A 15,281-nucleotide genomic window follows, 5' to 3' on the forward strand; every position below is an offset into this window, starting at 1 on the left:
CGTCGTTATAAACTCCCTTCCTGATTCTGTACGTGACTGCTTTGTAGCCCTGTTGGCTGATGATCTTACTGCTGTTGTTGCGTGGGCTACATCAAAGGGCCTTACTTTCAATGCTGACAAATGTTCAGTCTTACACTTAGGAAACAAAAACCCCAACTCTGTTTATATCTGGTTGCCCTATCAAAACAACTCTCTCTGAGAGAGATTTAAGCGTCATGGTCGAGTAAAGTTGTCCAGTCACGCTAACAAAGTCACTAAGAAAATACGATCCACTGCTGGTATAATCCGTCGTAATCTCCTCTTTCGCTCTCCTAAATTAATCCAAACGCTCTATAATTCCCTTATTCTCCCCCCACATAGATTACTGTTCTCCGGTCTGGAAACCTCATTTACAAACTGACATTTTAGCCCTTCAACAGGCGCAGAATTCCTTCTCCAAACTTCCATATAAACTATCTAAACTCCCAGCCCCTACTCGTCTGCAAAAGCTTCATAATCGATCCTGGTAATATTCGTCATCGCCTCAATAACCTTTGTTTACTTCATGACTTCTTTTATAATGATTTACCTCTCAACTTTGCTGATTTTTTACTGTTAACTCCTCCCATACCAGTGGCCATTCCCTTAAATCAAAGTTAATATAACTACGTACCCTAGATTTGAAATCACGTCGTTTCTCGATAGCGCGTTTTCTCGTGAGGCTTTTACTGAATCAAGTTCGCGCCGGAAGCAGTGTTGCTATTATTTGAGGAGCGAAAATCCCAGAGTCCGGTTACCAAATTTTCAGGCAAACCCCCAAAACGTTTTTAGCCACGCCTCCTCCCAAATCTCAGCGGAAAATATACCAAATATTTTCGACTTTCCTAGGCTAGCGCGAAATAAAAGTTATATTAAAAAAAAATTATAAAATACAAAAATCTGAAGGCAATATAAAATACACAAATAGGTAAAATTGAGTTAGAAGAAACCACCTATGGACTGTGCAAAGGATGATAAAATCATAGACATAATAAAGAAATAGACACCTTACGCGGAGTTTGATTTGCCAAAAATATACGGGAGCGATAACTAGCAGACAACCGGTATTTGTTCCGTATTCCTGTGGTACCACGTTTAAGCGACGCCTGTCGATTAGGCGAGAAAATACAAAATCATCACGTGATACGTCACACATGTTCGTGTTTGTAATCTTTTAGGTACTCTGACGTGATTCGCGAATATTTTGGCTGTGAGAATTTAAAATAAGGTAAATTTTTATTATAATTTTTAAATAAGTCAATTAATTCTTTCAAAACCCAAATAAAAAGCAGCAGATGATCTTATAATTAAAAACAAAAAATTCTATTTGCGAAATGATATTTTGTCAAAGGCTTAAGTAACTATCCGGTTTGTTGTGGAACTTGTGGTTATGGCTTGTTATGGGAATATTCTGAGATTCTAAATTGTAAACAAAAGTAAATGGAATTTTGATGAAAAGGATGATTCTACCTTGGATTAAGAATGATTCTACTAAAGGTATGTAGCTATTGTTCTTGAAATAAAATTAGCTTTGACAATTTAAGTCTGATGGCTTGACCCTTCATTTCTAGATTTTTGTCCTTCTCTAATTTGTGGAGTCTGAGCTTGCAATATAAATTAATAACTTTCTTAATGATGATGTTCGATTCCAACTTCAGGATCAAACATGTTCATGGTGATCTATCTGGTAAGATGTCCATGCCAACAATATTTCATAATACAGCAAGTTCTAGTTCTTAGACTACATTTCTTTTATAGAGAGAGGAATATCTCTTCATAACAACTAAACAAAATTGGCTAAAAACCAAGGAGATCTTACTCAAATTATAATAACATAATAAAACCTACACGAAATGATCCTTGGTCAAAATTTAAAGGTGAGAAGTTAGCATCACCAGTTTTTTCTATTTCACTTTCAACTGGATGTAATTTCTTTAAATTAAATAAAAAAATTATTTTTACTATTTTTACTTGTTTTAATTCTATGGAAACCAAACCAGAGTTGGAATGGCTTTTGGTGTGACCCACCTTTTGTCATTTACAATTTGTATATCCCGTTTTAAAAAGTGATCATTACAAATTAAATCATGATTTGAATGTGTCGCGATTTACAGCAATTGTCCATTGAGAAAGTATTGTAGGTTTCGTTATAAAAAGATTTTAAATAAGAAAGAATATTCATCGAAATAATATGATAATTTAATCCTACTTATGGAATGAAACCTTTACTTGTTATTGCAATGCGTAAAAACACTAAAATTAACCTTTTTTTACCAAATAAAAACCAGATTTTTAGTAGAAAACACTTTTTCTATAACTTTTTAATATGTTAGCTAACATAAAAGTACTACCCGTTTATCAAATTCACCCCTAAAGTTTTTGCGTCTGATTTTAAACCGGATAAATATTCCTAAGCGTTAGGTACTACATGGCCTAGGCCAAGCGCTCACTACTCCTCATAACGTCTCTGTCATGGCTTCCACGAGCCTTTGCTTCGTAACGGAGACAATTCCTTGTGGAAGGCAGGACGGATACGAAACAGAGAGCCAGTGGGCGCCTAGTCCAAAGCGCCACTTAAGTTTAGGGGCGCTTTATAAGTAGGAATAAACTATCATATTATTTCAATGAATATTCATTCTTATTTAAAAATCTTTTTATAACTATAGGCAGGATCGAACATCATCATTCAGAAAATTATTAATTTATATTGCAAGCTCAGACTCCACAAATTAGCGAAGGACAAAAATCTAGAAATGAAGGGTCAAGCCATCAGACTTAAATTGTCAAAGCTAATTTTTTTTTCAAGGACAATAGCTACATACCTTTAGTAGAATCATCCTTTTCATCGAAATTCCATTTACTTTTGTTTACAATTTAGAATCTCAGAATATTCCCATAACAAGCCATAACCACAAGTTCCACAACAAACCGGATAGTTATTTAAGCCTTTGACAAAATATCATTTCGCAAATATAATTTTTTGTTTTTAATTATAAGATCATCTGCTGCTTTTTATTTGGGTTTTGAAAGAATTAATTGACTTATTTAAAAATTATAAAAAAATTTTACCATATTTTAAATTATCACAGCCAAAATATTCGCGAATCACGTCAGAGTACCTAAAAGATTACAAACACGAACATGTGTGACGTGTCACGTGATGATTTTGTATTTTCTCGCCTAATCGACAGGCGTCGCTTAAACGTGGTACCACAGGAATACGGAACAAATACCGGTTGTCTGCTCGTTATCGCTCCCGTATTTAACCCCCGTAGAATCTTGGGTCTATTTCTTTATTATGTCTATGGATAAAATACGCGAATAAGTAGATTAGTCCATAATTAAAAGGGATAAAATAGCTAAACCCTAAACAAACTTGAAGAAATTAAAATTGATATTTGTTTCGGAAATAGTGCTTTTTCTCTAAAAATTTAAAACAAAATATTTAAGGTCAAAAATCCCACAAAATCAATGATTTTCAGTTAAAAACCCCTTTATCCCACAAAGCCATTAAATCGCCAAAAATCCCACAATGTGGGATTTATCCCACACATTGGCAACACTGGCCGGAAGTCGGAAAAATCGGGCTCCATAGCAGGGTGAGAACTGAGAAATAAGGAATTTCAATAGATAATATTATATTACTCACCTTTAGTTTTCTTTCGTTTAGAAACATTTTTAGAGCTACAGGAATGGCTACAGGCATGATTCATTATTGTTTTAAAACAATATAATGCAAAAATATCTGGTATCTTGAAAACCGCAAGTCAAAAACCACGGCGCAATTTTCACTAAGACTTTGCGTTTTCCCAATAGACTTTTAAAAAACTGTTCTAACTCACTTTATCTACCGCTTAGCTACCTATTTACAGTCTCTCTTCGAACTGGTAGCCCTGCCAGCTCCATGGAGGCAGTTTTTTCCGACTTCCGCCGGGAACTCAGTAAGAGCATGGAGGAACGAGGAAGAGCAGAGACCTTCTATGGTAAGAGCCTGCGCTTCCGTGCAAGGAGCTTGATTTCGAATATAGGGTACGTAGTTAGCCGTGGCGCCGTCTATCTCTCAATGGTTCGTTCAAATAAGACGCGGTTTCCGGCAAAAATAATGGATGGCGCCACGGGTCATATGATAGCGTTTCTCGTCATTTTAGAGGAGATGGCACATTCGTAATTTTCAAAAACTTGTTTCGCGGGGAGCAGATTTATTGGATCTCTAGATTAATATTCCCAACTCGATGATATAAACAGTAACATATACGTCCTGGCTGTCGGAAACATTACTTCTCGGCAATTTCCTTGTAGTGGTTTTATTGAAGCGTCTCTTTTGCTGAGGCGCCCCCACAAATTATGATATCACTGAACCAATACTACAACTAATCAAAATTCTTATATTAAAAGGGGTGAAAAACAAGAAATCAGTTTTTGAAAGTCTTAGACCTATTTTCCCTGATGTTTATCCAAAGAAAATATAGATGGCTTGTTATGTAGGAAAGATTTATTAGATTATGTTAGAAATTAGCATAATGTACATTAATAATAGTTTTTTCAATGTATATTTAAAAAAATAATCTATTTTACTGGAAAAGATTGGACGTTATAAACTAGTTCTCACTAGAAATTCTATAGTACACACATTAATCTATTTCTTAAGTACAAACAAAAGTAAATGGACAAACTCTTTACTTTTGGTACAGATTCATCTATCTGAACCCACCAGGCCATTTGCGGCATTTACTAGAATCAAAAAACCACTCATTTAAATTATTCCAAACTTTAACCGGCCCTGGGTTATGAAGTTTTTCACAAAGCTGACAGCTATAGGGCTTTAGGTAATACTCATAATCATCCCTCCATTCAAAATAGCTATTAAAACGTTTTTCATCAGTTGACAGTTTTAGCAAAAATTCACCCAGTTCTTTCGGGGATTTGAAATCCAGAGCGCTGATGTAAGAATTTGGAGCTGCAATTTGTTTCATGTCAGCACCAGTAAATACTATGGGTATAACGTTGTATTTCAGAATGTTAAAAAACTTCTCAGTGAGGTAATCTTTGCAAACGGAATTTTCAAATGATAAATAATACTTATGGGTTTCAGCATATAATTTATAACACGAATCTGACATTTTAGGGGAGCACTCTATGGCTCCGCAGCGGCCAATAATATCGACTTTAATGGTCTTTTTCAATTCTTCCACATAGCCTTCGCGATTTGAAGGAGTTTTGCAATTGCTTACAAACCAAAATACTTCGCTGGTTTTATTACGGAGATAATTAATTTTGGGCGATTTTTGGGGTGTTTTTCGCGGGATTGCCATAGGTGTCAAGAACATATCTGAATCCAGACGATAAGTTATAGTCCAATTAATTAATCCATCTAAGTCTTTAAGAATATTTGTAGTGTGCGGAGGAGCCTCGTGATGCAGTAATACCCAATGCTGATTCAAATACCTGAGAAATTATTAAGACAATTACAACTATAAATATTAAAATGAATATGGAAACGAAAAATGTATACCTTGTTTTTGGAAGATCATGAATGTTCGTGTCACGTAAATGAAACACTACAGCATCACTTTGGCTTAGTTTTGATCTATCAGAAGTAATAACGCATTTTTTTTGGCAATCACCAATGGGTGGAAAGTAATTCTCTACTCCGAAGAATTTTGTCCACAACAGTATAGTTTTTGTTACTTGTTTAGTATACATAGACTGCGGCTGGACTAATTCTTCTGGTTTTTCAATAAATAATTTCCATATTAAAAAGATCCAAGTCATGGCAAAGAATCCAATTAACACTTTTCTTCTTGTCATATTCATTTTGAATCCTGAAATACTGTTTCAAAACGAAAAGAATCAGAAAATTTTAATTTCAGAATCAAAAATGCCAAACGCCCCCGGGTGGGCTCGAACCACCAACCTTTCGGTTAACAGCCGAACGCGCTAACCATTTGCGCCACGGAGGCTCGGTGCTTTCTCTCTTACTATCCTTCAAACGTTCAACTACTGACGCTAAGGCTTAAATAATTTGTTTTCATTATAAGTACTGGAAGTCGCGACTCGCGACGCGTCTCTTACCAGATTTTGTCGAATACTGATAATAAGAAGGGGTCTCAAAGCGTAGATTGATAAGAAGAAACATCGAGGTACTTCATCCTCGGTTCGGGGAAATAGACATGAAATCGTAAATTACGGTTCAAGAAAACCATATCGCTCAATTCCATGTCTTACCGCTATCTCTCTATGGCTAGCAGTCTCATAAGGGGCACCTACTAAGAGGCATACTTGGCATATTTGGCATACCAGTTAGCCAAGGTAAGAGCGAACTTAACCAACTTACAAAGATAGTTTTTAGATTGCTTTATATTTGTCAATTTTAAGATTAGTTAAGAATAATCTGAAATAAATTTCAATTTAATAAAATCCGAGTCAATTTTAATTATATCTGATTGTTTTAACGCCGTTCCCCGCTAATTTTAAAAAGCATACCTGCGAGATGAAAAGGTATACCAAACAAGAAGTGGCGTTAGATTAATAATCAGCTAGACTATTTTTGATCAGTGGCGTAGCGAGGGGGGCGGAGGGGCGGACTTTACAAGGATGATTTTGTCGCGTTCATCCCTTCTACTTCACCTCTCTTCCTATGCTCCTTGGAATTATGATTCTGCCCCGGGCGACACTGGCCTACGCTACGCCACTGTTTTTGATAATACCCAAGGCACCTCCTTAGGCCCAAGTCATCGATCAACTTTTAATGCCGATAAACAGGAGGCCGGGTTACAATGCGTAGGAGGGTGATGGCAAGCCCTTCAAGCTACGCGAACCAACGTGACAGTTCCCTACACTAACTATTATCATATTTAACACAATTACCCATAAGTATGCCACTAGCTCTATTTCTTCACTAACGGTTTGTTTCATAGATATTGCGTCATCCGTACCCTACGTAAAATTTGACGTCATCGAATCTCAAATGCCGATTATGCCGTCGCTCAATTAGCTCTACTCCTGATAAACCGACGGCCATTATGTTAGTAAGCAAAGTAGCAAACCCGTTTGAACAACCAAGGCTTAGGAGCTAAAATGAACTACAATAATATGCTGTCAAGTGCTGTTAATGCAATTAATTTTCAAATTAATGAAGTTCTCGTAGACTCAGGTTTTAAAATAAATATGCATTGTCAAATAAAATAAGCAGGTTTATTGGAAAAAAAATAGTTGAAATTCAGGTTGAGCTTTTCTGGGGCATCAACAAGTTTGCAGATTCTTTGGAGCCTAGGTCTAACTCTTCTAACTAACGCTGGTGGTATATCCCACTTCAACGACTTGTTCCATTTTCGGAAAGCGATAACTTATTGGTCATTTTCCCCTAACCTTTTCTTTTTCTAAGTTAGAAGAAACCACCTATGGACTGTGCAAAGGATAATAAAATACGCGAATAAGTAGATTAGTCTAATCTACTTATTCGCGTATTTTATCATTTTTCTTTTTCTAAACTACTCATTATTTCACTTCATCCGCACAAACTGAGCGAGTTTATGAATTTTAATAAAGCTACATTGGGCTGACTAAAATTCCTTCTCAATTTAGAGGTTTTCCATTGGCTTAAATACATTTGTTAGTAGCCAATAGTGTGACCATTGAGTTGGGAATATTAATCTAGAGGTCCAATCAAAACGTCGGATTTCAGTATTTCGCGAAACAAGTTTTTAAAAATAAGAATACTGTCGTCTGCTCCCATCGGCGTCCCAAATGACGAGAAAACGTTATCATTCTACCCGTGGCGCCGTCTATCTCTCAATGGTTCGTTCAAATAAGACGCGTTTTCAAGCAAAAATATTTTTTTCTTCAAAATAATGGATGGCGCCACGGGTCATATGATAACGTTTGCTCGTCATTTTAGAGCAGACGGCACATTCGTATTTTTCAAAAACTTGTTTCGCGGGGAGCAGATTTGATTGGATCTCTAGATTAATATTCCCAACTCAATGAGTGTGACTCCCAAAATTACTAGGATTAATAAAAAGGTTAAAAACTAACGTAGTCCACCTTTTTACTGGTTCGTGTTGAAACAAATCGTTAGTGAAGATTTTTGAATGGAATAAAGGTACAGTGGCATACTTATTTGTATATGTTACATATGCTATTACCGTTAACCTCTACAAGTTTTTATGGTAAGGGGAAATCGAATAACTCGGGGAAAACCCCTTTAAGTTTTAACCAGTAGGATTAGATTAGATTTAGATGGGTCCCACACAATTGTATTACTTTACATCGCTTTAATTTGATTTTTAATGGAATTTTTCAATGTTCATCCATTCTAAGATTATTTTAATAGAGTTATTTTCAATTTTAAATGATCCCAGTCAATTTAAAGTTTAATTCTAAATATTTTAACGCCGTTGGGGCAGGGCCGTAGCCAGGACATCGATATAGAGCGGGCGAACCATATTTTAGGAGGGGCGAATTGTCCCAAAAGGGGGCGTCGGAGTTGAGTTGCAGAAAAGGCGTTGGGGCTAGTCTAGGAGAGGAAAAGGCATACCTAATTTCATAGTGAACTTTACATCGTTTTAAGTTGATTTTAAGCATTTCAGAATAACTTTAATTAAATTATTTTAACTTTAAAACAATTGCAATCAATTTTAAGGGTAATTGTAAACGTTTCAACGTCGGTTGGAACTTGGAGCTATTCTGGATAAAAAAGCATACCTGAGAGATGAAAAGGCATACCAAATACGAAGTGGCGTATGGCTCCCGCCAGGAGTGAATAGGAGAATAGGCATTGGTAGCTTTGGCCAGTGCAAGCCGGCATGTGATCCTTTTCCCACCAGGGGGGGGGGGGGAATTGAACTTAGCCAATCATTGAACACTTTGGAAAAGATCGCCGGGTGCGTTTGACTGACGGAGCAACGCCACCAGTCGGTCACTGAAGTAACTATAAAACACGTCTGCGGAGACTTGGACGATCATGAGGGGAAATCGGCGCCGGATTCGACAACGTACCGAACTTCCTCTTTTAAGTGAATTAAAACCATAATTTAAGTAAAGACCTTTTTTATTCCCTAACAACTTCAGTAAGCTAAGTTATTAGTAGTTCTGAAATATATTTTCTGGCTGGTTATTGTGCGTTCATGGGTGATAAATGTTATATTTATTAAATTTGAATGATAACGGATAAATGTGTAAAACTGGTGATAATGGAGCATTTACGTACTTCATATATCCTCCAAGCATTCCGAATAGGCGCTTAAATAAATCATCCTCCAAGGAAATTGCCAAAAGTAATATTTTCTAGAGCAAGGACCTGCAAGTAACTGTTATTCGTAGCTTTCTCGTGGGTGTGGCTTGTGTTCGTTGCCATAGTAACGCGTATAGGTCGGCCATGTCATTAAGACGCCCACGGTGGTCACGTGATTATTTCGCAGAATCGTATCGTTTCGCCTCGTAATGTGTGACGTGAAATTAATGTCATGGCGGCCGTTTCAAGGCGGGTCTTAGTTATGACGTATGCTTACGAGGCTACGAGCAAGCACACAAAAGTGCTTGTAAAAATAATGGAAACTTTTCACCTATACGGTATGCAACAAGTTATCACTTTTAACCAGGTAGTTATTTTTTTGACATTATAAGGCTTAGCGAAAACACGATATCTGTTTACAGTTGAAAAGTTTCCATTATTTCAACAAGCACTAAATAAACAGTTCTTGCAGGTTCTGGCGATTTCCTTTAAGGGTGTTTTATTTAAGCGCCTATTAAACGTTTTTGCGTTACAAAAAGTGAAAATGTTGCCTAGAATAAGCCCCAGACCGAACGCCAATATATAGCGCTTAGACGCGTTTTACTGGCTCGGAGCATTGAAGTTCCCTCTCTGGCTGTATTCATCCGCGTAAAAACTACAGAAAGGAGAGAGAGAGAGAGAGAGAAGAGGCGGGAAAATTCTTGAAAAGTGCCGTCTCTCAAAAATGTCAATGATGCGCACTCCCCCTATTTACTCCTGGTTCCGCACAATGTTTTCGTGAATTGTAATCGTATTAACGCTCTTTGGAACTAGATTAGAAAAACATACCTGCGAGATGAAAAGGCAACATTTATATTACAATTATAGTACTATACATTTTCAGATAGTTTGTTTTGCATGAAAACGAATTTATGGTGCAAAGGGTAAAGGATATAATTGCTTACACTGTAAACTACTGGTTGGGGTTTTGAAGAATACCTCTATACCCAGCGGCACCATAAAAAGGAAAACATTCTAGTACAGATGGCGCCAGTGTATTATCATGAAACTCTGGTAAAAGATCGTAGTCTATGTTTTCCGCTTGTATTTATGTGTACTTTGTGCGTTATTTTAACCCCGGTATTTTCTTTAATGAAAATTTCAAATTAACTAGTCGTCAAGTTCGTCTCTACTATTCACTATGAATTTAGAATAATAATTATTAGTTTATTAAAATGTATTTATATATTAATTTTATTTTCACTTTCATTAAAGTGACTGCTAGCTAGGAGCAACAAACACAGCACCCCACACAAGGAGAACGCGGCTAGCCTTTAAACACGCTAACGCAGTGTTGGGTACAAATTTCATTCGACGAGCCTTTACGCTGTACGTTTTACGAAAAGTGGGAAGACAATTTTCCCCTTCCGACGGCAGCAGGCGCTAAAGCGTCTAGCCAATGAAAATTGTACACAAGAAAATAGACGACTTTAATTTGACAGGTTGCGTTCTTCTTAAATTATCGCCGACATTCTCGGAAATCTTTACGTTATTTGTACTCTTTATTTTTATTTTTAGGGTTTCAGGCTAATTTGTTTTGAGTTGTGGTCGAAGAAATCCCAATTATCCCATAGGTAACTAGAATGGTGCTGCGTATGGCGGGGCATGGCGCCGGTTCGCTATGGGGGGGGGGGGGGGGGCTGTTCAGCCACGGCCAACTTCGATCAGCCTCAAGTACCCGACGATTTTTGAGGTTAGATACTCGAACTCGAATAAGAAAATTTTAAATACTCGTCGATTATCGAGTATCAGAAATTTGCCTTCATCGGGTACTTGAATACTCGAATAAGCCACCTGTACAGGCTTGGAAATAAGCGGTGGTCACTGGGTCAAAGACCAGTTTATTAGTTGCTCGGACCAGTTTTTTTATTCAAAAGCTAGGGGTTCACTGGTCCAGTGTCCAGTTTATTAATTCAAAATTATCTACCGTATTATTAACCAACTGGTCTACGTGACCACTTAAATAATTCAAGAGTTAGGAGCCACTGGCCAAATAGACCAGTTTAGAACAGAGCCGTACCTAGTCCAAATGGCACCCTGGGCCAAAAACCAAAATGGCGCCCCCAGAACCTTAAGTAGAAATTTTTAAATTTTCAATATCTAATTTAAGTGAAAATCATCAATTTTGCGCCACTAACATTTTGGCGCCCTCGGCCCCTGTCCCTCTCGCCCTACCCAAGGGACGGTTCTGGTTTAGAAATAAACCTTATTTCCAAGCCTGCACCTGTAAACTCGCCGAAAGGTTTTTCCCGCCGACAATATTCAGGTACTCGAAAAACAGGGGAAATAAATCCAAACGAACATCCCTTTCAATGACCTTGAGTGATTGGCTGGCTGGATTCGTATTGAAGTTTTTTAGTTTTGATTGAGCTTGGAATTATCTCTGCCGTGAGAGCCTGAGTTCTTTAGTTTAGCATTTTGTTAATTATTTTTATCTTTTTTAACTTGTTAGTTGTTACCTAACATCCATTTAAAGGGAATATTACCCCCTTGGATTTTTGTCGCCCCCTTAGGGTTCCAATTTTCGCCACCGCCACGCTTTGGCGTTAGATTTATATGGCGCTGCAAGCACGCGAACCTCTTGGATTTTGTAAGAAATTCTAGGGGTTGTCCGTAAAGATCGCCTTGTAGGTAATATTCCCTTTAAGTATTGTAACCTGTAGGCTATTTTAAATTTTTCTCGTCGACTAATCAAGTACCCGAATGATTTTTCTAACTCCTCGAGTACTCGAGTACCTGATCGGGTTTATCTGACTACTACTTTAAGGAAAAATTTTAAATAATCGAATACTCGACAACCCGACTCGATCAAAATATTACCCGATGAAAAATTTATTAATACTCGAAACCCGACTCGATTGCATAAAACCACTACTTCCACAACCCTACTCTCCACTCCTAGATTTGATAAAAATTAAGGATAGAAGAAATCTCAAGTACCCAAGCCAGCCATTTGTTTGTCTTTTCTCAACATTTGCAATTCTGAAGGAATAACTCATAAAATCGAGGCACATATTTGGCCAAAACTTGAGCTTTGTCCCGTATTTGTTTGTTATAACCCAAATAATGCTAAATTAATTGCAGAAATAATCTGTAAGGAATTAATCCCTCCCGTTATTGATAATTTCACTCGTATAATTTCTGCTAAATATGAAAAAGTTAAAGAGCTGGTATACAAACCTGTATCTAGAAAAGTATACAAACTTCAGTAAGTTCACCTTTGTTGTAAATGTTTTCACTTCCGTAACTTTTTATTTATCTTGTTGTAAATATGTTTCCACGGGTTTTAATCCTATTGCAAAATGTTTTCATGTATTATATTAATTATCAACACATAATATCATACTATATGGTTTTGAAACATCTGTTATGATTTCAAGAATTGCGCAATAATACGTGGAACACCCCACATCTACCCGAGGGGCTAACCACTCTTAGAAAGTCTGTACACCGGATTACGCTTAGATTAGCACTGCCAAAGATTACGCGTAATCCCATTAGTACAGTCAAAGGTACGATTACGCGGAGTGATCAGCCCCTCGCATCTACCGGCTGTACACGATTTTTTGTTTTATACTTTTATAATATAAATATCCATATAAAAAATTCAAAGCTAAAAATTATTAATGTATTATTATTAAATATTTATTTACCCTTTCGTTGAAAAAAATTTCAAAAAATATGTTAAAAAAAACACTTGGTTTGTTCATAGGGCTGTGCGAATAGCGTTTTTTTAGGTATTTGGCGAATACCAAATACGTCGGTTTTTGGGACCCATCTGTCGGATCGAATTTCGAAAATGACAAAATAATTTGACCAAATAGCGCGACGTTTAAAAATTTGGACCAAATTCATTTTTTTATCAAATTAGTCTATCAAATACCAAATTTTAGTTAGAAGAAAGTTTTTAGTGTATTAAAGGATTTAAAGGGAGTAGTATTAACGTTGCGTATGATTTAGTATGTTTTACCAAGCTTATAAATAAAATAAGAAACTTCTCGATTTTTTCCCATAAGCAAACACACGCCAGTAGCAGCTTATCTATTACTCTATAATCTACCCACCCACCACCTAGTAGTAGCTGCCGTTTGACCTTTCTCCCCAAAATAGAACATTTCCGTCCATATATCCAGTAAAGAAAGAGGCTCACTCGCCTCACTGGTCTAAATTCTGTCTAATTATTTTAGAGTTCCAACTATTCTAGATATTATGGAATCACCCCTCCCAAAATGATCTATTTAACTCTATAGTGTATACATTTACTTCATAGTTATCTTGTGCCCATACAATTCATTCCTATTTACAAACGTCAAGATAACTTGCAAGGTAAAATTTTGTTTGTTTCGTCACTAGTGACCTTCGGTTTCGTTGCGCAGAAAAGAACGCTAGGTTTTTTTTATTACTAACTTAGTGCCCTCTGGCGGTAGAAATTTGATGCAAATACCAAATAATTTGATAAATTTGGATTTAAATCGACCAAATCAAATTAATTTTTTTTAAATAGAATAGTCGGTTTTTCAAAGTTCACTATTTGGTATTCTAGAATTTTAAAAACTAGAATTTGATTAGTCGGTGCGAATAGTTTAGCCTAAAAATGACCAAATAATTTGGTGAAATCATAGAGGAATAGCCCTGGAGTGGTATTGATAGTTCTGATTGGGCTAAGCACTGACATTCCTCTTCAGAAATCGCGTAAAGGGGGATGTAGAAACGGGGGGTATGTCGAGGTAGACTTTTATCTATTCATACATTCCAACAAAGGCAGCGCGATCATGGTGCGATCTACCGGTTAGGGTTTGAATTCTTTAAAAAGTCTACCTCGACTTTCCCCCCTTTTTTTTCTCCGCCTCGAACTGGCACTACGCTGTCGGATTTAGCGCCTTCTTTCCTTTCCCCTCCTCTACTATTCCTCCATGGTGAAATCGAACAATGACGAATACTTTGCACATGTTTATGGTCAGCAACAGATTTATACATTGAGTTGGGAATATTAATCTAGAGATCCAATCAAATCTGCTCCCCGCGAAACAAGTTTTTTGAAAATTACGAATGTGTCGTCTCCTCTAAAATGACGAGAAAACGTTATCATATGACCCGTGGCGCCATCCATTATTTTTGAAAAAAAATCTTTTTGCCGGAAAACGCGTCTTATTTGAACGAACCATTGAGAGATAGACGGCGCCACAGGTAGAATGATAAAGTTTTCTCGTCATTTGGGAGCAGATGGCAGTATTCTTATTTTTTTTAAACTTGTTTCACGAAATACTGAAATCCGACGTTTTGATTGGACCTCTAGATTAATATTCCCAACTCAATGGATTTATTATGAATCATAGGTAACCAAAAATAAATATTTGTCTCCAAGTGGCGCACCAAACGGTAAAATGCGAGCTCTGTAATCACCCAAAATTCAGGTGATTGTGAAGGCCGCTATAGCTCATGCGATCGAAGTTGGCCGTGGTTCAGCCAATGAGAGTCGATAGAGTGACTACGCTACCGTTCAACGGCGGATAAATATGAAAGATGCAGACGATGCTTTCGATAGCCAAGCTCTAGAAATTCCCATGGGATTATGCTGGGTTTTTCAATTTTATTAATTTTTTAATATGTATAAACAAGAATGTATTTATTTATACTCAGGGAGAATGAATATGTCGAGATTATTTTTAGCGTTTCTCCAATTCCACCCGTTGGAGACCCCGGTATGCTCCTCCGCTTTAATAAAATCAAATAATACTGCAATCTCATTGGTTCTTTAAAATTACGTTTTTCGACGCGATTAACGCTGCTGCGAGGACGCAAAAAATAAGACCGCCTCCTTTTTTCCTTCCCCCCCTTAGCGTGACAGGGTTAGGGGCTCAACGTGTCCGTCGATAGTCTCGACATATTCATTCTCCCTGAGTATAAATAAATACATTCTTGGTATAAATAAAGAACATTGGGAGCCATTTGGAAGAATATATCTCCGTTTTCCTCTGTAGCTAGATCTCAG

General features: G+C 37.0%; 1 protein-coding gene and 1 non-coding gene across 5 annotated transcripts; both read right to left on the reverse strand.

Annotated features, from left to right (window-relative positions):
* Window positions 1–4,498: 4,498 nt before the first annotated feature.
* Window positions 4,499–8,839, reverse strand: LOC149943880 (lewis-type alpha-(1,3)-fucosyltransferase-like). 4 transcript variants are annotated; one of them, XM_090174649.1, is made up of 4 exons: window positions 6,091–6,537; window positions 5,933–6,030; window positions 5,531–5,848; window positions 4,499–5,463 (listed from the first exon to the last, which is right to left on the reverse strand). In XM_090174649.1, the coding sequence occupies exons 3-4, from the start codon at window positions 5,830–5,832 to the stop codon at window positions 4,716–4,718; spliced, it is 1,050 nt and encodes a 349-aa protein (XP_090030775.1). In that variant the 5' UTR covers window positions 5,833–5,848; window positions 5,933–6,030; window positions 6,091–6,537; the 3' UTR covers window positions 4,499–4,715. The 4 variants fall into 4 exon arrangements, with proteins under 4 accessions (XP_090030775.1, XP_090030772.1, XP_090030774.1 ...); XM_090174646.1 differs by lacking the exons at window positions 5,933–6,030; window positions 6,091–6,537 and adding an exon at window positions 8,722–8,839 and having other exon boundaries at window positions 5,531–5,840; XM_090174648.1 differs by having other exon boundaries at window positions 5,933–6,537.
* On the reverse strand, window positions 5,905–5,978 carry TRNAN-GUU (transfer RNA asparagine (anticodon GUU)). The gene has a single exon. It is a non-coding gene; the product is annotated as a tRNA-Asn (tRNA).
* Window positions 8,840–15,281: the final 6,442 nt, after the last annotated feature.

This window comes from Leiobunum rupestre, chromosome 5 (assembly GCF_980474605.1).
Source record: "Leiobunum rupestre chromosome 5, qqLeiRupe1.1.hap1, whole genome shotgun sequence".
NCBI classification, from domain to species: Eukaryota; Metazoa; Arthropoda; class Arachnida; order Opiliones; family Sclerosomatidae; genus Leiobunum; species Leiobunum rupestre.

Coding starts and splice junctions, on each gene's coding strand:
- LOC149943880 (XM_090174646.1), bottom strand. CDS start 8,824: ATGCCGGCTTGCACTGGCCAAAGCTACCAATGCCTATTCTCCTATTCA. Junction 5,841..8,721: donor TATGCCTTTTCATCTCTCAG/GTATGCTTTTTT, acceptor ACAGTATTTCAG/GATTCAAAATGAATATGACA. Junction 5,464..5,530: donor CATGATCTTCCAAAAACAAG/GTATACATTTTT, acceptor ATAATTTCTCAG/GTATTTGAATCAGCATTGGG.